The 22,765-nt window shown below is 53.4% G+C and overlaps 1 protein-coding gene across 4 annotated transcripts in view; it reads left to right on the top strand.

Moving 5' to 3' along the window:
• cltcl1 (clathrin, heavy chain-like 1) overlaps window positions 1-21,252 on the top strand; it is a 31,285-nt gene extending 10,033 nt beyond the window's left edge. For 2 of the 4 annotated variants that reach the window (XM_035379566.1, XM_035379565.1), the window contains 30 exons: window positions 107-268; window positions 1,013-1,126; window positions 1,736-1,909; window positions 2,263-2,460; window positions 2,802-3,002; window positions 3,234-3,386; window positions 3,648-3,770; window positions 3,944-4,081; window positions 4,265-4,429; window positions 4,902-5,082; window positions 5,585-5,748; window positions 6,019-6,144; window positions 6,839-6,981; window positions 7,487-7,721; window positions 7,980-8,102; window positions 8,200-8,345; window positions 9,111-9,294; window positions 9,989-10,181; window positions 10,500-10,657; window positions 11,593-11,757; window positions 12,058-12,165; window positions 12,983-13,150; window positions 13,584-13,733; window positions 14,024-14,155; window positions 14,389-14,499; window positions 14,792-14,962; window positions 15,344-15,565; window positions 16,918-16,944; window positions 19,565-19,640; window positions 19,773-21,252. In XM_035379566.1, the coding sequence (XP_035235457.1) occupies window positions 107-268; window positions 1,013-1,126; window positions 1,736-1,909; window positions 2,263-2,460; window positions 2,802-3,002; window positions 3,234-3,386; window positions 3,648-3,770; window positions 3,944-4,081; window positions 4,265-4,429; window positions 4,902-5,082; window positions 5,585-5,748; window positions 6,019-6,144; window positions 6,839-6,981; window positions 7,487-7,721; window positions 7,980-8,102; window positions 8,200-8,345; window positions 9,111-9,294; window positions 9,989-10,181; window positions 10,500-10,657; window positions 11,593-11,757; window positions 12,058-12,165; window positions 12,983-13,150; window positions 13,584-13,733; window positions 14,024-14,155; window positions 14,389-14,499; window positions 14,792-14,962; window positions 15,344-15,565; window positions 16,918-16,944; window positions 19,565-19,640; window positions 19,773-19,888 (4,527 nt within the window). In that variant the 3' untranslated portion in view covers window positions 19,889-21,252. The remainder of the gene's footprint in view (window positions 1-106; window positions 269-1,012; window positions 1,127-1,735; window positions 1,910-2,262; window positions 2,461-2,801; window positions 3,003-3,233; window positions 3,387-3,647; window positions 3,771-3,943; window positions 4,082-4,264; window positions 4,430-4,901; window positions 5,083-5,584; window positions 5,749-6,018; window positions 6,145-6,838; window positions 6,982-7,486; window positions 7,722-7,979; window positions 8,103-8,199; window positions 8,346-9,110; window positions 9,295-9,988; window positions 10,182-10,499; window positions 10,658-11,592; window positions 11,758-12,057; window positions 12,166-12,982; window positions 13,151-13,583; window positions 13,734-14,023; window positions 14,156-14,388; window positions 14,500-14,791; window positions 14,963-15,343; window positions 15,566-16,917; window positions 16,945-19,564; window positions 19,641-19,772) is intronic. The other 2 variants (XM_035379568.1, XM_035379567.1) reach the window with 1 other exon arrangement.
• Window positions 21,253-22,765: the final 1,513 nt, after the last annotated feature.

Genomic DNA, 22,765 nt, shown 5'->3' with positions numbered 1-22,765 from the left:
AGGTTTGGTTAAATGCCGATATGCTGGTTTTTAGATCAGGAAATGGGACGTGTTTTGTACCTGTAATAGCTCTGGGAGGAAGTGACACGGGCTGTTCCTCTTCCAGCAAAACCGGGTGGTGGGCGCCATGCAGCTGTACTCGGTGGACAGGAAGGTGTCCCAGCCAATCGAAGGCCACGCTGCTGCTTTCGCTCAGTTCAAGGTGGAGGGAAACGCCAAACCCTCCACCCTCTTCTGCTTCGCTGTGAGGAGCCAGGCCGGGGGGAAGGTGAGGAACGCGTACACACACACACGCACACACACACGCGCACACTAACGCACACACATGAACATGCGCGCACACGCATACACATACACGCACGCACACACTCCTCCTACAGCATACACACGCACACACACAAACATGCGCAAACACGCGCACACACACACACATGCGCACACACGCACACACACACGCACATACATACGCACGCATGCACACACGCTGTTGGAGATGTGTGTGTTATCAGTGCCGTAGGTGTGTGTGTGTGTGTGTATGTGTGCTGTAGGAGGAGTGTGTGTGTGTGTGTGTGTGTGTGTGTGCTGTAGGAGGAGTGTGTGTGTGTGCGCTGTCGGAAGTGTGTTATCAGTGTTGTAGTAGGTGGTGTGTTATCATTGTTGTAGTAGGCGGTGTGTTATCAGTGTTGTAGTAGGTGGTGTGTTATCAGTGTTGTAGTAGGCGGTGTGTTATCAGTGTTGTAGTAGGCGGTGTGTTATCAGTGTTGTAGTAGGCGGTGTGTTATCAGTGTTGTAGTAGGCGGTGTGTTATCAGTGTTGTAGTAGGCGGTGTGTTATCAGTGTTGTAGTAGGCGGTGTGTTATCAGTGTTGTAGTAGGCGGTGTGTTATCAGTGTTGTAGTAGGCAGTGTGTTATCAGTGTTGTAGTAGGCGGTGTGTTATCAGTGTTGTAGTAGGCAGTGTGTTATCAGTGTTGTAGTAGGCGGTGTGTTATCAGTGTGCTCATCTCCCTGCAGCTGCACATAATAGAGGTGGGCCAGCCTGCCGCTGGGAATCAGCCGTTTGCTAAGAAGGCCGTGGACGTGTTCTTCCCCCCCGAGGCACAGACGGACTTCCCCGTGGCCATGCAGGTGAGGTCCAGGGCCCGCCTGTCGCCAGAGTCCCTCTGGGGCCTGGACAGGTGTCCTGGCGTGACCCTCCCGCTCCACGGGAACAAATGAAGCGGCATGCTAGCACAACACGAGTGCCATGCTAACATGATCGGCATGCTAACGCAATCAACATGCTAGCACAACACGAGCGCCATGCTAACATGATCGGCATGCTAACACGATCAACATGCTAGCACAACACGAGCGCCATGCTAACATGATCGGCATGCTAACACGATCAACATGCTAGCACAACACGAGCGCCATGCTAACACAACACAAACGTCACACTGTGTAGAGCTGAACTCAGACTTTCTACCTGCTTGGGGAAAATGAACATTCTCTGAGCGCGACTGTGCATCGCCTTGAATTGTGGACGTTTGTAGAAATATGCAGAGCAGAAGCCCCACCAGGCAAATTCACCCTGGGAACATTTGCATCACAGTTAGACATGCGGTAGGAGCCAGCCTCCCTGCACAGAGGGGTATACTCCGCACATCCGAATGACTCCTTTGTTGTGATGAAGTGCTCAAACAGTCAGTGGCATGATATGTCCCTCCCCACCCCCCCCCCCCCCTTTTGGTTCAGATTGGTACCAAACACGGCGTCATCTACCTGATCACCAAGTACGGCTACATTCACCTGTATGACCTGGAGTCCGGCGTGTGCATCTACATGAACCGCATCAGCGCAGAGACCATCTTCGTCACCGCCCCCCACGGCCCCACCTCCGGCATCATCGGGGTCAACAAGAAGGGCCAGGTACCCCCCCCCCCCCCCCCCCCCCCGGATCATAACAACAATAAGAATAACGGGCGATAGCAGGTTCTGTCGGTGCTGAGCGGGCCGGTTCTGGTCCAGACGGGCTGTAATGCTGCTGGGCTGTTGCAGGTTCTGATCCAGATGGGCTGTAGCATTGGGGCTGTTGCAGGTTCTTGTCCAGACGGGCTGTAACGTTGGGGCTGTTGCAGGTTCTGTCGGTGCTGAGCGGGCCGGTTCTGATCCAGATGGGCTGTAGCATTGGGGCTGTTGCAGGTTCTTGTCCAGACGGGCTGTAACGTTGGGGCTGTTGCAGGTTCTGGTCCAGACGGGCTGTAACGCTGGGGCTGTTGCAGGTTCTGTCGGTGTGCGTGGAGGAGGAGAACATAGTGAGCTACGCCACCAGCGTGCTGCAGAACCCGGACCTGGGCCTGCGCATGGCCGTGCGCAGCAACCTGGCCGGCGCAGAGGAGCTCTTCGCCCGCAAGTTCAGCACGCTGTTCGCCCAGGGGAGCTACTCGGAGGCCGCCAAAGTCGCCGCGTCCGCCCCTAAGGTGCTGCCTGCTGGGGGAGGGGAGGGGGAGCTTGGCTGGGGGGCTGGGCTTGGGCTGGAGAGGGGAGGGGGGGGGCTGGTTTGCTTTTTTAACTCTGTAGATGCTGGCTAATACTCTAAAGCGTTCTTCCAGGTCCTTGAGAATTAAAGGAATTTCGCTGGTGTCTGAAGGGTTTAATGTATTAAAGTAAATATTTGACCCAGGTGTGATTTAGAGCCGCGCTCTTTGCGCGATTAGCAATGTATGCATGCATTACAAACTCAGGCGCTAGGCTGGGCGGGCCATTCCCCTAACCCCGCCCCTGACCCCGCCCCTGACTCCACCCCTGACCCCGCCCACAGGGCATCCTGCGCACGGCCGACACCATCCGGAAGTTCCAGAGCGTCCCGGCGCAGCCCGGCCAGGCCTCGCCCCTGCTGCAGTATTTCGGCATCCTGCTGGACCAGGGCCAGCTCAACAAGTTCGAGTCCCTGGAGCTGTGCCGGCCCGTCCTGCAGCAGGGCCGCAAGCAGCTGCTGGAGAAGTGGCTCAAAGAGGACAAGGTACGAGAGCGCCGCCCTTTTACACTGTCAGAGTAACATATGGGCCTTTTACACTGTCAGAGTAACATATGGGCCTTTTACACCGTTAGAGTAACATATGGGCCTTTTACACTGTGAGAGTAACATATGGGCCCTTTACACTGTCAGTCAACGTGGATACATAACATTTCTGTATTGTGTTAACCCTGTGTGTGTGTGTGTGTGTGTGATGACCCTGTGTGTGTGTTGTAGCTGGAGTGCTCGGAGGAGCTGGGTGATTTGGTGAAGAGTGCGGACCCCACTCTGGCCCTCAGTGTGTACCTGCGGGCCAACGTCCCCAACAAGGTCATCCAGTGCTTCGCCGAGACCGGCCAGTTCCAGAAGATCGTGCTGTATGCCAAAAAGGTACCGGCGCCCTCCTCAGCCAGCAGGCAGTACTGCACGTCCATTATCCCCGTGGAGGAAAGGCTGCTGTTACTGGGACATGTCCTGTTACAGCGCGAGCGGGGTCACCTGATCCAGCACACACCCCGCTGTGGGTGTGCTCGTGTTTATTAAGAGCAGGAACGCTCAATATATGTCTTTAGCCCAGACCCGGGCCAGTCCTGGGTCAGACCTGCGCCAAACCTAGGTCGAGTGGACCCTGTGTTCTGTCCCGCCCTGCAGGTGGGGTACTCCCCGGACTGGATCTTCCTCCTGAGGAACGTGATGCGGGTCAGCCCAGAACAGGGCCTGCAGTTCGCCCAGATGCTGGCCCAAGACGAGGAGCCGCTGGCCAACATCAACCAGGTATGGAGCACCCCCCCCCCCCCCCAAGCCTTTTGCACACTGTCTGCCTCCCCCCTCCCACCCCGCAGACCTTCACTGTGGGCTGTGGCTCCTGGCAGGACAGGCTTGAGAAATCTCTCTCTTATTTATCTCTCTTTTGTTTCATCCAAAATGCACACTTCCCCCATTTACAGGTGGTAGACGTGTTCATGGAGAGCAGTCTGATCCAGCAGTGCACGTCCTTCCTGCTGGACGCTCTGAAGAACAACAGGCCAGCGGAGGGCCACCTGCAGACTCGCCTGCTGGAGATGAACCTCATCCACGCCCCCCAGGTGGGCCCCAGCACCCCCCCCCCCCCCCCAAAATTCCCCCTAACATTCCCCACTTCCTCACAACGTTCCCCCAACGCTCCCTTAGCTGTTCTGTGGGTAATATCCTGTGCTGATTAACGGCGTGCTTGTTGTAGGTTATTGGTAGCTGAGTGAAATGTGCTGTTGTGTGTTTCTGGGGTGCAGGTTGCTGATGCGATCCTGGGGAACCAGATGTTCACTCACTACGACCGCGCCCACATCGCCCAGCTGTGCGAGAAGGCGGGGCTTCTGCAGCGCGCGCTGGAGCACTACACCGACCTGTACGACATCAAACGCACTGTGGTGCACACGCACCTGCTCAACCCTGAGGTGAGGCCCCCTGCTGTATATAGCGCCTTTCCTCTCAGTCTCAAAGCACAGCTCATACAGTGTGTGTGTGTGTGTGTGTGTGTCTGTACTGTGCGTGTGTGTGTGTGTCTGTACTGTGTGTGTGTGTGTCTGTCTGTACTGTGCGTGTGTGTGTGTGTGTGTGTGTACATGCGTTTCTCCTCTGGGTGCATGTCTCTCTCATGCACTCATCATTAGTCTGTACAGAAGCTGCTACTGGAAATGCCTGTGCTGTTGTCACACGAAGTCTGTACTGAAGAAGCAGCTCAGAGACTTAAACCCCACGTTTCTAGGACAGTGTGTATCTTGGCGCATGCCATGCTGTGTGTGCCGTGCGTAGCCTGGGTGCCACCCGCGTGTGACTCGTGTGTGACCCGTGTGTGACCCGTGTGTGACCCGCGTGTGACTCGTGTGTGACCTGTGTGTGACCCGCGCGGCGCTGCCCCGTCCCCAGTGGCTGGTGAACTTCTTTGGCTCGCTGTCGGTGGAGGACTCGGTGGAGTGCCTGAGGGCCATGCTGTCCGCCAACATCCGGCAGAACCTGCAGCTCTGCGTGCAGGTGGCCTCCAAGTACCACGAGCAGCTGGGCACCCAGAACCTGGTGGAGCTCTTCGAGTCCTTCAAGAGCTACGAAGGTGCGTGCAGGTGACCCCGCCCCCAGGTGTGAGACGGAGCAGGTGAAAGGTGCTGTGAGACTCATTAGGTGGAGGGGATGGTAATGTAGGTTTTTAGAGGAGATGGTAATGTAGGTTTTTGAATGGGGTGGTAATGCACAGGTTTTTAGAGGGGATGGTAATGTAGGTTTTTAAAGGGGATGGTAATGCGCAGGTTTTTAGATGGGATGGTAATGTAGGTTTTTAGAGGGGATGGTAATGTAGGTGTTTGAATGGGATGGCAATGTAGGTTTTTAGAGGGGATGGTAATGTAGGTGTTTGAATGGGATGGCAATGTAGGTTTTTAGAGGGGATGGTAATGTAGGTTTTTAAAGGAGATGGTAATGTAGGTTTTTGAATGGGATGGTAATGTAGGTTTTTGAATGGGATGGTAATGTAGGTTTTTGAAGGGGATGGTAATGTAGGTTTTTAAAGGGGATGGTAATGCGCAGGTTTTTGTTCACTCTTTAATTTCCTCCCTCAGGGCTCTTCTACTTCCTGGGCTCCATTGTGAACTTCAGCCAGGACCCCGACGTCCATTTTAAGTACATCCAGGCGGCCTGCAAAACGGGACAGATCAAAGAAGTGGAGCGGATCTGCCGGGAGAGCAACTGCTACGACCCGGACCGAGTCAAGAACTTCCTCAAGGTGCCGGCCGGCCCTCGTCCGGGCGCCTTTTACAGACACCTTTAGGAACATCCTGTTTCAGAGAGGAACTTCCTGTTTCACGTTTTTAGGAATTCCTTTTTCCCTCATGCAAGTTGTGCGCACATCCGTGAGCCTCATGAAAATTTAGTGCGCAGTGTGACACACACCCCACAGCCTGAGCACAGATCCTGTTTTTTGCTGATTTAGCCCAGTGTTGGCCTGTGTTTGGGGCTTATTGTCTGATTTATTTATGTTTTGTTCTGTTCTCAGGAGGCCAAGTTAACAGACCAGCTGCCGTTGATCATCGTTTGCGATCGTTTTGACTTTGTGCACGACCTGGTTCTCTACCTGTACAGGAACAGCCTGCAGAAGTACATCGAGATCTACGTGCAGAAGGTGAGGCTGCCTCGAGCTCCAGTGAGCGCGTGCTTATCGCATCCCGCTACAGGCCATCAGATCGACCTGCAGACCAAACAAACTGCCTGCCCGTTTCTTTACTCTGTGTAATGACATTACGGGTTATTTTTATCCCTGTATGACGGTGTTCCGTGGACAGGAAGTGCATCAGGAGATGCCTCTGGATTATGTTGCTTCTGACTTTAAACGAGGTTATTTTACATTGGTTATCGGCCCTGATCAGATCCCAGTGTGCAGGAGCATGTCCGTCAGGGGTGTGCTGGAGTCGGCTAGCAGCCCACATTAGATTATGGGCCAGTGTAATGGCAGGATTCTCTGACCCACAGGGCTGTCTGTCCACTCTCTGCTGTGAGGAGTGAGTGTGAACGGCCACTAGGGGGCGGTACTGAACCGTGTGTGTGTGTGTGCGCGTGCGTCTGTGTGTGCGTCTGTGTGTGTGCGTCTGTGTGTGTGCGTCTGTGTGGGTGTGTGTCTGCACGCGTGTGTGTGTGTGCGTGTGTGCGTGTGTGTGTGTGCGCGCGTTTGTGTGTGTGTGTGTGCGTGTGTGTGTGTGTCTGTGTGTGTGTGCGTGTGTGTGTGTGTGTGTGCGCGTCTGTGTGTGTGTGTGTGTGTGTGTGTGTGTGTCTGCACGCGTTTGTGTGTGTGTGTGTGTGTGTGTGCGTGTCATCTGCAGGTGAACCCCAGCCGTCTGCCCGTGGTGATTGGGGGGCTGCTGGACGTGGACTGCTCGGAGGACGTGATTAAGAACCTGATCATGGTGGTGCGAGGCCAGTTCTCCACCGACGAGCTGGTGGCCGAGGTTGAGAAGAGGAACAGGTGAACATCCTGCTCCTCCCGCTTCCACCTGAGAGGGACGCTCCGTCACTGACGCCAGATCTGATTGGCTGTCTGAGGCCTCAGACGATTGGCCAGCTCTGTTAGCAGTGGTCATTGTTATTGGCCCCTGCTGGTGTTTGGAGGGAGGAAACCTCAGCCACTCTAGTGTAGATTTACCTGGGGGATGTGTGATGGCCATTTTGTGCCTGAACCCTCGCCGCACATCAGATGAGGTTAAGAAGGAAGGTGTCTGCAGTATTGACTCAGAGTCGTGTGTGTGTGTGTGTGTGTGTGTGTGTGTGTGTGTGTGTGTGCGTGCGTATGTGTGTATGTCTGTGTGTGTGTGTGTGTGTGTATTTGTGTGTGTGTGTGTGTGTGTATGCCTGTGTGTGTGTGTATTTGTGTGTGTGTGTGTGTGTGTGTGTGTGCGTATTTGTGTGTGTGCGTATGCGTGTGCGTGTGTGTATTTGTGTGTGTGCGTATGTGTGTATGCCTGTGTGTACAGGCTGAAGCTCCTGTTGCCGTGGCTGGAGTCTCGTATCCACGAGGGCTGTGAGGAGCCGGCCACCCACAACGCCCTGGCCAAGATCTACATCGACAGCAACAACAACCCCGAGCGCTTCCTGCGGGAGAACCCCTTCTACGACAGCGCGGTGGTGGGGCGCTACTGCGAGAAGAGGGACCCCCACCTGGCCTGCGTGGCCTACGAGCGCGGGGAGTGCGACCTGGACCTCATCAAGGTCAGCCCCCACCCCCCACCCCCAAAACCCTAACCCTGGACCTCATCAAGGCCACCTTACAGCTTACAAGTCCTTTCAATTCTGTTGCGTTGTGACTGAACAGTGATTTTATGAGCGATCAATTTTCAGTCAGTACCTTGAATTTGAAAACAGAATGATATTCAGTAGACCAGAGCAGAGCAGAGCAGATTGCGTATGCGTGTGCCTGCGTGTGTGTGTCTGCGTGCGTGCCCGGTTAAATGGTGGCTGGTGTTCCAGGTGTGCAATGAGAACTCCCTCTTCAAGAGCGAGGCGCGCTACCTGGTGCGCCGGAAAGATGCGGACCTGTGGGCCAACGTTCTGGAAGAGAGCAACCCCTTCAGACGCCAGCTGATCGATCAGGTAGTTCAGCGGGACGGGAGGAAGCGCGCTTGGGGTTTGTGGGGTGTGTTCCCGGCAGCCAGCCTGTAATTCTGGGGTCCCCCTCTGGGCGGCGCAGGTGGTGCAGACGGCCCTGTCGGAGACGCAGGACCCCGAGGAGGTCTCCGTGACGGTGAAGGCCTTCATGACGGCCGACCTGCCCAACGAGCTCATCGAGCTGCTGGAGAAGATCGTGCTGGACAACTCCGTCTTCAGCGAGCACCGGTGAGCCCCGCCCCCTCAGCACACAACCCTTTCTGAGCATGCTCTGCCCCGTCAGCCCCGCCCCCTCAGTGCCAACCCTTTCTGAGCATGCTCTGTCCCGTCAGCCCCGCCCCCTCAGTGCCAACCCTTTCTGAGCATGCTCTGTCCCGTCAGCCCCGCCCCCTCAGCGCACAACCCTTTCTGAGCATGCTCTGTCCCGTCAGCCCCGCCCCCTCAGCGCACAACCCTTTCTGAGCATGCTCTGCCCCGTCAGCCCCGCCCCCTCAGTGCCAACCCTTTCTGAGCATGCTCTGTCCCGTCAGCCCCGCCCCCTCAGTGCCAACCCTTTCTGAGCATGCTCTGTCCCGTCAGCCCCGCCCCCTCCGTGCCAACCCTTTCTGAGCATGCTCTGTCCCGTCAGCCCCGCCCCCTCAGTGCCAACCCTTTCTGAGCATGCTCTGCCCCGTCAGCCCCGCCCCCTCAGTGCCAACCCTTTCTGAGCATGCTCTGTCCCGTCAGCCCCGCCCCCTCAGTGCCAACCCTTTCTGAGCATGCTCTGTCCCGTCAGCCCCGCCCCCTCAGTGCCAACCCTTTCTGAGCATGCTCTGTCCCGTCAGCCCCGCCCCCTCAGTGCCAACCCTTTCTGAGCATGCTCTGCCCCGTCAGCCCCGCCCCCACACCATGCGTCCTTTCTGAGCATGCTCTGTCTGGTAGGCAGTTTTTTTGTCTGTTTATTTTTTGTAAATTAAAGAAATGCGTTTGAGAAGAATGAATTTCGCCGAACAGGAACCTGCAGAACCTCCTGATCCTGACGGCGATCAAAGCGGACCGCACGCGCGTGATGGAGTACATCAACCGCCTGGACAACTACGACGCGCCCGACATCGCCAACATCGCCATCAGCAACGAGCTCTTCGAGGAGGCCTTCGCCATCTTCCGCAAGTTCGACGTCAACACCTCCGCTATCCAGGTAAATAAATTAAACAGGGGAGCAGGGCATCACGTTTTCAGGGTGTGTGATGCATGTTCAGGGTGTGTGTGTGTGTGACGCTCTCTCTCCGCCGTGCACAGGTGCTGATCGAGCTGAGTGTGTGTGATGTGTGTTCAGGGTGTGTGATGCGTGTTCAGGGCGTGTGGTGCGTGTTCAGGGCGTGTGTGATGCGTGTTCAGGGCGTGTGATGCGTGTTCAGGGCGTGTGTGATGCGTGTTCAGGGCGTGTGTGATGTGGTGTTCAGGGCGTGTGTGATGTGGTGTTCAGGGGGTGTGATGCGTGTGTGGTGCGTGTTCAGGGCGTGTGATGCGTGTTCAGGGCGTGTGTGATGCGTGTTCAGGGCGTGTGTGATGCGTGTTCAGGGCGTGTGATGCGTGTTCAGGGCGTGTGATGCGTGTTCAGGGCGTGTGATGCGTGTGTGATGCGTGTTCAGGGCGTGTGATGCGTGTTCAGGGCGTGTGATGCGTGTTCAGGGCGTGTGTGATGCGTGTTCAGGGCGTGTGTGATGTGGTGTTCAGGGTGTGTGATGCGTGTTCAGGGCGTGTGATGCGTGTTCAGGGCGTGTGATGCGTGTTCAGGGCGTGTTCAGGGCGTGTGATGCGTGTTCAGGGCGTGTGATGCGTGTGTGATGCGTGTTCAGGGCGTGTGCGTGACGCTCTCTCGCTGTGTTCAGGTGCTGATCGAGCACATCGGGAACCTGGACCGGGCGTACGAGTTTGCGGAGCGCTGCAGCGAGCCGGCCGTGTGGAGCCAGCTGGCCCGGGCCCAGCTGCAGCAGGAGCTGCTCAAGCAGGCCATCGACTCCTACATCAAAGCAGACGACCCGTCCGCCTACATGGAGGTGGTCAGCGCCGCCAGCAAGAACAGTAAGGGCACTGACCCACTGAGCAGCACAGACAGGATGGGCACTGACCCACTGAGCAGCACAGACAGGATGGGCACTGACCCACTGCGCAGCACAGACAGGATGGGCACTGACCCACTGCGCAGCACAGACAGGATGGGCACTGACCCACTGCGCAGCACAGACAGGATGGGCACTGACCCAATGTCCCTCAGAGCAGCACTGACAGGACAGGCACTGACCCACAGAGCAGAACAAACAGGAAGGACACTGCCCCTCCCACTCTGGGCTGTGCATGCTGGGTGTGTCTCTGAAGCCCCTCCCTCTCTCTGGTTGCCAGGTAACTGGGAGGACCTGGTGAAGTTCCTGCAGATGGCGAGGAAGAAGGCTCGGGAGGCGTATGTGGAGACGGAGCTCATCTTCGCTCTGGCCAAAACCAACCGCCTGGCCGAGCTGGAGGAGTTTGTGAGCGGCCCCAACAACGCCCACATCCAGCAGGTAAGCCCCGCCCCCCACCCCAACAACACCCACATCCAGCAGGTAAGCCCCGCCCCCACCCCAACAACGCCCACATCCAGCAGGTAAGCCCCACCCCAACAACGCCCACATCCAGCAGGTAAGCCCCCCCCCCCACCCCAACAACGCCCACATCCAGCAGGTAAGCCCCCCCCCCCACCCCAACAACGCCCACATCCAGCAGGTAAGCCCCGCCCCCCCCACCCCAACAACGCCCACATCCAGCAGGTAAGCCCCGCCCCCCACCCCAACAACGCCCACATCCAGCAGGTAAGCCCCGCCCCCCCACTCCAACAACGCCCACATCCAGCAGGTAAGCCCCGCCCCCCCACCCCAACAACGCCCACATCCAGCAGGTAAGCCCCGCCCCCCCAGCCCCCCAACAACGCTCACATCCAGCAGGTAAGCCCCGCCCCCCACCCCAACAACGCCCACATCCAGCAGGTAAGCCTTGCCCCCCCCACCCCAACAATGACACCCACATTCAGCAGGTGAAACCCCGCTTTACTGTGGAGAGAATTAACATTCAGGAGGGATTTGGAAGGCATCTGATATCAAAGACGTAGAGAGCGCCATCTTGTGGCAGACAGGATTCACAACATGGATTCATACCCAGATAACACTGCAGCTTCTGTCTCCTCATCCCAAACCCTGACCCCAGATTTCATCCTGATTGTGGGAGTTTTAGTCCGGGCTGGAATCAGGTTTCATTTGCAGGTGCAAACTCAGCACTACTGTGCAGAACTTCAGGATGTGTGTATTAACAGTGCCTCAGTGAGCTGCACAAACAGTGGAACACAAATCAGCTGAATGCACTGTGGCAGAATCTTTCAGACGGGTCCACCTGGAGCACCTGCGCCTGCAGTTCTCCAGGTGAGCGGAGTGTTCGCTGTAACACAAGCCCCTCCCTCCTGCAGGTGGGGGACCGTTGCTATGACGAGGGCATGTACGACGCCGCCAAGCTGCTGTACAACAACGTGTCGAACTTCGCCCGCCTGGCGTCCACGCTGGTGCACCTGGGCGAGTACCAGGCGGCCGTGGACAGCGCCCGCAAGGCCAACAGCACCCGCACTTGGAAAGAGGTACGGCAATTCCGCGCTCGCCGGCGACCCCTGCTGGTCCGGCGTGAGCCTGCATGTTCAGCTCCTCATTTGTCTGCACCCTCTTTTATTAACTCTTTAATGGTGAACGTTGCAGAATATATAGTGTTCCATAGTGGGAGAAAGAAGGAAAAATTTTATATGAATGTTTTGCTGAGATGAGTTACTGAGTGACAGAGTGGTTATTTCAGAGCACTGTGAGACGTGAGGGTTTTGGCAACACCTGTGCTGACCTCACCTGACCTCACCTGACCTCACCTGACCTCTCCCGACCTGTCCCAGGTGTGCTTCGCCTGTGTGGATGGGACGGAATTCCGGCTGGCCCAAATCTGCGGCCTGCACATCGTTATCCACGCTGACGAGCTGGAGGAGCTCATCGGCTACTACCAGGTACTGAGACATACAGCGCTAATCAGCTACTACCAGCTACTGAGAGACAGCGCTAATCAGCTACTACCAGGTACTGAGACATACAGCGCTAATCTGCTACTACCAGGTACTGAGAGACAGCGCTAATGTGCTACTACCAGGTACTGAGACATACAGCGCTAATCTGCTACTACCAGGTACTGAGAGACAGCGCTAATGTGCTAATACCAGGTACTGAGACATACAGCGCTAATCTGCTACTACCAGCTACTGAGACACAGCGCTAATGTGTTAATACCAGCTACTGAGACACAGCGCTAATCTGCTACTACCAGGTACTGAGACATACAGCGCTAATCTGCTACTACCAGGTACTGAGACATACAGCGCTAATCTGCTACTACCAGGTACTGAGACATACAGCGCTAATCTGCTACTACCAGCAACTGAGAGACAGCGCTAATCTGCTACTACCAGCTACTGAGAGACAGCGCTAATCTGCTAATACCAGCTACTGAGAGACAGCGCTAATGTGCTAATACCAGCTACTGAGACACAGCGCTAATCTGCTACTACCAGCTACAGAGACACAGCACTAATCTGCTAATAACAGCTACTGAGAGACAGCGCTAATGTGCTAATACCGGGTACTGAGACAGCGCTAATGTGCTAATACCAGCTACTGAGACACAGCACTAATCTGCTAATAACAGCTACTGAGAGACAGCGCTAATGTGCTAATACCAGGTACTGAGACAGCGCTAATCTGCTAATACCAGGTATGAACAGGGTGCGTGTGTAATGTGCAGGTATAAACAGGGTTTGTGTTTTTCGGCAGGACCGGGGGTACTTTGAGGAGCTGATCGCCCTGCTGGAGGCCGCGTTGGGGCTGGAGCGTGCTCACATGGGCATGTTCACAGAGCTGGCCATCCTCTACTCCAAATTCAAACCGCAGAAGATGAGGGAACACCTGGAGCTCTTCTGGTCCCGAGTCAACATCCCGAAGGTACGCAGCCACTCAGCGAGCCAGTGCTACTGGGCTAAAAACGAGCTAGCGCTACTGGGCTAAAAACGAGCTAGCGATAGTGTGAGCCAGCGCAACTGGGCTAAAAACGAGCTAGCGCTACTGGGCTAAAAACAAGCCAGCGCTACTGTTAGCCTGCGCTACTGTGCTAAAAACGAGCCAGCGCTACTGTTAGCCTGCGCTACTGTGCTAAAAACGAGCCAGCGCTACTGTTAGCCTGCGCTACTGTGCTAAAAACGAGCCAGCGCTACTGTTAGCCAGCGCTACTGACTTATAAGCAGGATTTAGCAGCTGCGCTGAGTACAGTCCAGTGGCGGAGAGCGGTACTGCAGCCCGCATTACGGAGGAGGACAGGGCCTTGTTAAGAGAAAGCGCAGGTGTGGCGGGATGAGATTTACGGGCGGGGTCTCTGCAGGTGCTGCGGGCGGCGGAACAGGCACACCTGTGGGCGGAGCTGGTCTTCCTGTACGATAAATACGAGGAGTACGACAACGCCGTCATCACCATGATGAACCAACCCACCGACGCCTGGAAAGAGGGCCAGTTTAAGGACATCATCCCCAAGGTCTCCACCCCTGCTCTCTAAAGATAAAAAATCAGAGTTACTGTAATCACAATAATAAATCAAATATGCATGAGTAAATATAGTATTACTGTTATTACAGACCATTACAGTTATTGTACATTTATTGTATTGTACATTTCAGGAAAATAACTGCATGTATCTATGGGATTCCCTTTTGAAATAATGGGAAGGATCAAGCCATATAGAGCTACAGATTTAGATTATTAGCTTTATAGATGGAGGTGCAGTAGTTGAAACTCCTGCCTGCTCTTATGCTGGTTGTTAAACAGGTAGCCAATGTGGAGCTGTACTACAAAGCCTTGCAGTTCTACCTGGACTTCAAGCCCCTGCTGATAAACGACCTCCTGACCGTCCTGTCCCCCCGACTCGACCACACCCGAGCCGTCTCCTTCTTCTCTAAGGTAAAACCCGGCAAATCTGTGCTTCTTATTTGTTAATGGTGATGTGTTGGGTTGTGAATCAATGGCTGATTTTTGGGGTGTTGGGTTGTGATCAGTGGCTGATTTTTGGGGTGTTGGGTTGTGACCAGTGGCTGATTTTTGGGGTGTTGGGTTGTGATCAGTGGCTGATCTTTGGGGTGTTGGGTTGTGATCAGTGGCTGATCTTTGGGGTGTTGGGTTGTTGGGTTGTGCAGATGACCCAGCTGCAGCTGGTGAAGCCGTACCTGCGATCAGTGCAGAGCCACAATAACAGAGGAGTGAACGAGGCCTTGAACAGCCTGCTGACGGAGGAGGAGGACTTCCAGGTGCGTCTTTAGCTCCCATACAGGTGTCCCGCTACCTCTGGGACTCCACATACTCTCCAGCAGGCTGCCAACGTTACCCGATGCTGCCGCACCTGGGTCAAACAATGATTTAGACAGCAGTAATATTCCTTCAGAGTACTGGCAGTCTTGACAAAAATACAATTGCTAATGCGGTCTGATGTGTTATCTTAAAAACAGAGAGAGTGCTTTAAATCACGCGCTGTGTGTTACTGTGAGTCAGCGTGTCTGTGCTGCGCGGTTTCTGCTGTGACGAGCTCTGTGGTCCTCGCAGGGTCTGCGGGCGTCCATCGACGCGTACGACAACTTCGACAACATCAGCCTGGCGCAGCGGCTGGAGGGGCACGAGCTGGTGGAGTTCCGCCGCATCGCCGCGTACCTGTACAAGGGAAACCACCGCTGGACCCAGAGCGTGGAGCTCTGCAAGAAGGACCGCCTGTATAAGGTGAGCCACCAGGGGGCGCTGATCTGCTCCAGCCACATCACTCACACTGTCTTACTGTAAACACGCACTATCATTCTCTGTATATTGGAACAAATAGGTGATAAGTACGGGTAATTAGAAACTGCACCAAGGAGGCAATAATTTTGGCCGATATAGTGCAAAGACCCGGCATGAAGATGTTTAGTTTCTGTTTTTATTAACTTATTTTTTATTCTTTTCAAGACTTTGAAGTGGTTTAAGGTTATTATGGAATTGCTTGTTCTACATATTTTATTTCCCTTCAGTATTTAATAAACAATTATTCTTTGAAAGCCTGTAGTGGTGCTGTAGTTTTTCATATTGAAAGCCGGGAGTGACAGTGTGGTTCTGGCGGTTTCCCAGGATGCCATGCTGTACGCAGCGGAGTCGAAGGACGCGGAGCTGGCGGAGAAGCTGCTGCAGTGGTTCCTGGAGGAGGGGAAGAAGGAGTGCTTCGCCGCCTGTCTGTTCGCCTCGTACGACCTGCTCCACCCCGACGTGGTGCTGGAGCTGGCCTGGAGACACAACATCATGGACTTCGCCATGCCCTACTTCATCCAGCTCATGAGGGAGTACCTGACCAAAGTGAGTCCTGCTGCGTTAACGCGTTAGCACGTTAGCACGTTAGCGGTCGTGGGTAGACATCTCTGAAACGTGCTGGTGTACTGAGCAGCAGTAACTTTATTCAGGCAGTGCTTTTCATACGGTACACTCAGCACTTTCCCAAGTAGGACAGAGAGCAGAAAACACAATCCAAAGACACTGGAATATTAATACATGATATAAAGGGGACATTATGAGTTACATTAAGGTTAAATTCTAAATTGGTGGCTTGTTTTTACCGTACAACAGAATGCATCATGGTAGCTCTCCTTTGGGAGCTGAAATAATGGAGATGTAGTCAAACTAAATGCTTTTGAAAGCTTGTGTTGACTATAATTAAGTGTGAAATTTGTACCTTTCATTTTGAGGTGATTACGGAAGGGTGCATGTGTGATTATGGGTGTGTGTGTGTGTGTGTGTCAGGTACAGTCGGCAGAGGAGGGCAGTGAAGTGTGACTCTTCCTGACTTGTTCTTCACAGATGTTTTACCTTCTTTAGACTCTGAGTTACAGTTTGGTCTCTGGGCCAGATGGTGGGATTATAGCCTTCAGCCCGTACGTATTGAAAATGCTTGGGTGTACGAGGCCTTTGAGATGGGTAAACGATACTGTCTGTCTGCAATGAGGAGTACCTGTGGCTGTTTCTCAGGAGCAGGGGTGCTGCTTTACTGTACACTAACCCCAAACATGCCACCGATCTGCCCCCGAGCAAGGACATAGACACAACGTCCCGCTCACACACCACCAAAGTGTGGACTCATCGTCTTGCTCACACGCCATGTATTGTCTAATTTAAACAACGCAGAGTATCGTATGTTATTGGCAGACATATTATTTTTCCTTAGGTGGTTTTGTTCTGTTTATTACTGATTTATTTTTATCTGATAGGAAGAACTGCTGATTTGACATTTTATGAGCTCCTTAGTCAGTATCGTAGTGCAGTAAATTAACTGGCACTGAGACGGTTACAGACAGGAGCCGTTAGTTTCCAGATGACCTGGGCTTTCACTTTGCAGAAGTGCAGAGAGGGATCAGGGGGCTAACGCAGGGAGGAGACTGTATGTGTGTCAGACCTGTCATGGTCTATACATCACCGGTCTTCATGAGGTCTTACATAACGTGCAGTCAAAACTAGCCAAACGGACTCGTAAAAACACCCAGTAAAACAGTGTGACAGGGGATTCTCCCTCTGCCTTGTGTGAGCCAGGCCCCTTTAGGGCTTGAGTAGAGCTCTTCCTGTTGCCCTGGTGTAAAGGCGGAGTCTCGCTCTCACTAAAGTTCTTCCTGTTTCTGTGATGTGAAGATGTGAGGTTTCACCTGTGGATTTTCTTACAGGTTGATGAGGTTGCGGAGAAGGTGACGGTCTCTGCCTTTTTATTTCTTCCCCTCTTGTTTCTGTTGTGACAGCTCTAGGTTTCTGATGTAGGAACCTAGCCGTAGCCGCTAACCATCCGAGTCGTCCCCTAACCGGCCTGCTAGCCTGCTAGCCTGCCTGCTCCTAGATTCACACTTTTAAAAATCTGTCCTGATAACCCAGCCCCATAACCCAGCCCCATGATAACCCAGCTCCTGATAACCCAGCTCCTGAAGCTCGTCTGCGCAAACACTGCTGTCAGCAGCACTGTGGGGGTCTTATGAGACGGCCCAGAGAATCAGTCAGCCAATCAGGCGTCATCTCTGCAGCGCCTTTTAAAAACTGATTACTGCACGGCACTTCACAACAGCACTTCCCAGAGGGAATAATGAGAAACGGGAATTTAAAAAAATTCCTTTTTAGCCAATTTGGGAAAAGTGGAAATTGTGAAATGAAAATGGGTTGATGGAATGGCGGGAGAAACGCACTGTGCTGGGAGAGAAGAGCCCAGCACTTTTGAGTGCCAGTGTTGGATCAGGCCCTGGGCTCAGAGGTTCTTTGGCCCAAATTTCCCAGTTGAACCCTGAGCTGTGATTCCCAGCTATTGTGTCATTTCCTGTCAGATGCAGAGTGAGTCTGAGTTTCAGGTCGCCATCCTGCTCATATTGAAGTGCCTGTGAAACAGCAGCCAGGCTGAGCTGGGAGGGCGGTAAGGCGCACAGTAACATAGTCAGCTAGGGGACTGCATAACTCTGCATAACTGCACTAAAGCCTGCCTTTGATTCAGTCATACACACAGAGGATGATTTGAGAGATATCCCTCACAGTTTTATGAATTTTTATATTTGTTTTAGAGCTTTTTCTGCAATAATTCTTATATGCTAATGCGACTTTATTTTATTTTTTTGCTATTTGTGAATTTTAAATGATCAACAAGCTCAAATTTGTTTCAATTCAAAAATTTCTTCTGTAACCGAAATGTCAGTTTTTAATCAGGTTAAGGCGGAGAGAGCGTGCCCCGGGCGGCGCGTGTCGAATGCATCAGAAACCTGGCGCGTGCGGTCCCGCGTGTGGTCCCGCGTGGCGCGTGTGGTCCTGCGTGTGGTCCCGCGTGGCGCGTGCGGTCCTGCGTGTGGTCCCGCGTGGCGCGTGCGGTCCTGCGTGTGGTCCCGCGTGTGGTCCTGCGTGCGGTCCTGCGTGTGGTCCGGCGTGTGGTCCTGCGTGCGGTCCTGCGTGCGGTCCTGCGTGTGGTCCCACGTGGCGCGTGCGGTCCTGCGTGTGGTCCCACGTGCGGTCCCGCGTGTGGTCCTGCGTGTGGTCCCGCGTGCGGTCCTGCGTCGCGTACGCCGCTCTGCTTCGCGGTGTGATGCTGCTTAAGCCGCTGATGCATCCTTGCCATGCCTGTTCACACCTGCAGGGGGCGCACTCCAGTTTAATAATAATACACGGCAAAGGAAAAGGCTGAACATGAGTGCAGCTTTACTTGAATATAGAAGCATGCCTGATTTTAGCTGGAGGGGGAACTGTGAGGTGCTTGTGTGTGTGTGTGTGTGTGTGGGGGGGAGGGGGGGGGGTGTAAAATGCAGCTGTAACTAAACTTTCCCCTCTCGTCTCCGTGTGGGTTGCCCTGAGAGAGAGTGTGCTGTGTGCGACAGAAGCATGCTGGAGCCTCCTGCTACATGCGCGGTTGCGTTTTAAGACTCTGGCTGGAGTTCCTCTGCGGTGTGGAGTCCAGCACACTGCACCACAGCATTTTGGCATGGAGTGGCTGAGGGGGGGGGGCGGGGGGGCTGTGGTGGGGAGAAAGAGCAGAGGGGAGTGTTTAAAAAGCTGAAGGACGTTGAGTGTGGGACTTTGTGTGGAACCTGTTCACTTTAAAGCCAGTGCAGCTTTCACTAGACCTGCAGGACCTGTGCTCCAGGGCTTCCTCACTGATAACAGTACCTGTACAGCGAGAGGCTCACCTGTATCTGTGTCCTCACCTGTACGGTGAGAGACTCACCTGTATCTGTGTCCTCACCTGTACGGTGAGAGACTCACCTGTATCTGTGTTCTTTATTATACTGAGCTGCGACTCTAACCGCATTCTCACTGTCCCTTTAATGTGGGATCAGCAGTAACATTAACATGAGCCCTGGAGAAGTCCCTTTACCTGGGGTTAGAGGGGTGGGGCCTGTTAGAGGGGGTGGGACCTGTTAGAGGGGGTGGGGCCTGTTAGAGGGGGTAGAGACTGTTTGAGCGGGTGGGGCCTGGTGAAGATTTCTGACATGGTGCATACAGGAGTGATGTTTTCCTCTCCAGTCACACAGTGCACAACTGTGTTTGGCCTGGAAACTCTGTTTTACAGTGTGATTGGTCGCGACACACAGTGCTGCGATCTGATTGGCCCAGACACTCAGTGCTACAGTTTGATTGGCCATGACCCTTAGCACTATCGTGTGATTGGCCAAGACGCTCAGTGCTACAGTCTGATTGGCTGAGACACTCAGTGCTACAATCTGATTGGCTATGCTCCCAGTAGCGCAGCGCTGAGTGAGTAAAATGGCGCCCAGGTGTGCAGGATGTGACTGAAGCCTGTGAGAGAGCGCTGGCTCCTTCACTCCTGCTGAAGCTGCATCTGCTTCACAGGTCGACAAACTGGAAGCTTCAGAAAGCCAAAGGAAAACGGAGGAGGAAGTGACAGAGCCGACTCCAATAGTGTTCGGTACGTGGCTGCCATCTGTGTGTGTGTGTGAGAGAGTGTGTGGTGTGTTTGTGAGTGTGTGAGAGAGAGTGTGTGATGTGTGTATAATTTGTGTAAAATGTTCACGCTTGTGCGTTGCGTGTGTTCCTGCAGGGCAGCAGCTGATGTTGACAGCAGGCCCAGGAGCAGTGCCCCCCCAGGCGGGGTACCCCGCTTACGGCTACAGCGCTCCGGGGTACAGCCAGCCCCCCTACGGGTACAACATGTAAACGCACCCCAAAAACACGGAGAGGCCCCGGGACACGCACCCTGCGCAGCATGAAGACCGCTCCTTCTGCGCCTTGCCAAAAAACAGCCGTTCCTCTCTGTTTATTACTCCCAGCCCGCGTACTCCACTTCCTGTCCCATCACACCTCGGGGGGGGCGGGGTCTGACTGACAGCGCTGCTTTAGGACTGGCTGTGGCGGCCGGTGGAGGTGGGCGGAGCTTACAGGTGCAGAAGAGCTCAAGGAAGACCCGCCTCTTTCCCGCCATTCCACCCCAGAGTGGCGCATGCGGGCGTCACACACGGGTCTGTGCGCTAGATTACCCATCAGCCACCTGCTCGAGCGCAGCGCCACACGCGCACCGGCATGCAGTCTGTGGGGGCTTTAACAGGCTGGAGAATGGCGCCCCCCCTGTGGATTAGCACTGTATATCGCTGAGAAAGGTTCACATTGGTCTTTACCTCCGTGTAGTTTTAACCGAACCTGGTCGTTAAAAAGGGCGTTTTAGTTGCTTTCAGTGTTTCCCAGCGGTTAAAGGTGCAGAGTTTCCCACGAGGGGGGGTCCACAGTTTGACCGAACGTGGGGGAGGGGGGGGGGGGAAACGCTGCTGGTGTCTGTGCATGTGCTGTGACATTCATGTGTGATGCTGTAACAATGCAGAACGGAGCACAATTTTCAATGTTATATGAGATATTACTAACGTCATGTAAAGACCCTTAATCGCGTAGTGTGAAGCCTTCGCCATCTCGCTTCTCAAGTCGACGTTCGAGGTGAAGAGGAGTTCTCAATGTTACTGACGCTCTGGGAGAGAAAAACACTAAGGGGTGTAACTGCAAACATCTGTGCCACTTTTTCAGAATAGTATAATCATTTTAATGTACTGAAAATAATGTATAATTTATGGTAATGAAATGTTGCTATTCCTAATTAATCAAAAGTCCAATATAATGTAAAACCATATGTATTGTTTAGAGTGTATTGTTGTAGTCTTAAGCATAATAGTTTTTTAATATACACAAAAAAGGAGTCTTCAGCACGTCTGCTTGCCGCAAAGATATTATTTTTATTTAAGTAGCAGCAAAGAGAATGTTCTGGAGCCCCCAGTATTACTGTTCCCTGGTCTTTGTGCCATGTTTGGGGGTGGAGCTTCGGTGGGGGTGGAGCTCTGTGGGGGCGGAGCTTTGCTGGGGGGTGGAGCTCTGTGGGGGCGGAGCTTTGATGGGAGGTGCTCTGCTCTCGCAGTGCCATGTTGTACAGACGTCGTCTGAATTTGTGTTTCTGAGGACAATATGAGCTGTGCAGCGTTCCCCACCCAACTCACACAGGTCACACCTTCAGAAGGATAAATAAATGAAGTTTACACACACTGTCTGGTCTTCTGTCTGACACCCTACACATGCAGACACACACACATACAGCTTTAGGGTTAAGTGAGTTGTAACCACTTGCAGCAGTTGTCACGTGATTTCATTTGGAGCCACACGTAACCCGATTGGCTAAAATTGTAATTCAGGCAATCCAAAAAAGTGCACAGAGGACAGAACATGTAGCATTAGCCTACAGCACTTGTGCATGGTGCGTTATGGATGCATTAGCCTACAGCACTTGTGCATGGTTGGATAGATGCAACAGGGTCTCGTATTTGCGCTCGAGGGCACCATCTGGGGGTTTGGGCCTCATGAAAAGATCTCGCCACCCCAGGAAATCCTATCTTCTGTAAGGGTCCCTGCATGTCCTAACCCCCTTTACAGCACCCCTACTTGTGCTGTAGATTATAGCATTGATTTCGTATTCTCATTTTTGTATGTTGTAAATGACTTTTTCCTGGACCGGAAGAGTTGGACTATGAGGGGAGTGTATTGTAAAGCAAATGTAGGTCTCCGCGATTTCTCTGATTGGAATTCACTTACAAATACTTAAATATCGTGAGATCTAGCCTTAAGTGCCCTGCGACCCTGTCCAGGATAAGCAGATATAGATACTGGATTAATGGATGGATGGATGGATGGATAGATAGTCTTAAGTACTTGGTTTGTTCGACTTGGGGCCAATTTCACAGACACAGATTAAGCCTAGTCCAAGACCAAATTGAAATTTTGAATGGAGATTATCCATACAAAACATCTGCTTTTAAGTATAAGGACGCGTGCGCCGGCGGGGCTCAAAGTTGCATTCTCTTCGGCGACGAGGAAGGAAGGTCCGTCTGACCGCCTTTAAGCGCGCGCGTGTGAACGAGTTTAAAAGTAGAGCTGGTATGTACTGCCCTGCTGCTCCCGCAACTCGTGATCAAATAGGAATCTTATAGTGGCAGAAAATCTGTAATGATGAATTAGAATGTTTTCTTTTGTAATAGACCATGACAGTTTCGTAAAATGATATAGCCTGTCAACACGAAGATGCTGTCCGTTTTACAGTCGAGGCGGAAAACGGAAGTCTGTATCCGCACGTCAGCCTTTGAGGTGGAGTTTTTGTGACTCAGTTCGGTTTTATTTCTTGGCGAGAGCTTTTCACAAAGAACCGTTAAGAGACATTGCTAATCACGCCGCGCGGGGACAGCTCTCCAGATAATAGGCAGAAACCCCGCGCGCAACCCCATTCAGGGGCCGTCGCTTCCAGGTGCGATTGCGGTATCGCGCACCGTTTCTCAGGGAGAAACTACAAACGCCACCTTTTGTGTTCTGAGCTGGACACATTTCAAAAGATTTTATGTATGAGCAGAGCGATCGAAAGCCGTTCGCTGAACGGACGAGCCTGTTCCGCCACATACCTAACAGGTTTAAAAAAAATTTTTTTTAAACATCATACCCAATTATGCAGCCTAGTAGATAGGTGTGAACAGCATATTTGATCTTACACTCACTGTACTTCAGTGATTAATT

This window comes from Anguilla anguilla, chromosome 10 (genome assembly GCF_013347855.1).
Source record: "Anguilla anguilla isolate fAngAng1 chromosome 10, fAngAng1.pri, whole genome shotgun sequence".
Classification (NCBI taxonomy): domain Eukaryota; kingdom Metazoa; phylum Chordata; class Actinopteri; order Anguilliformes; family Anguillidae; genus Anguilla; species Anguilla anguilla.
This window is presented reverse-complemented; position numbering and strand designations above follow the sequence as displayed.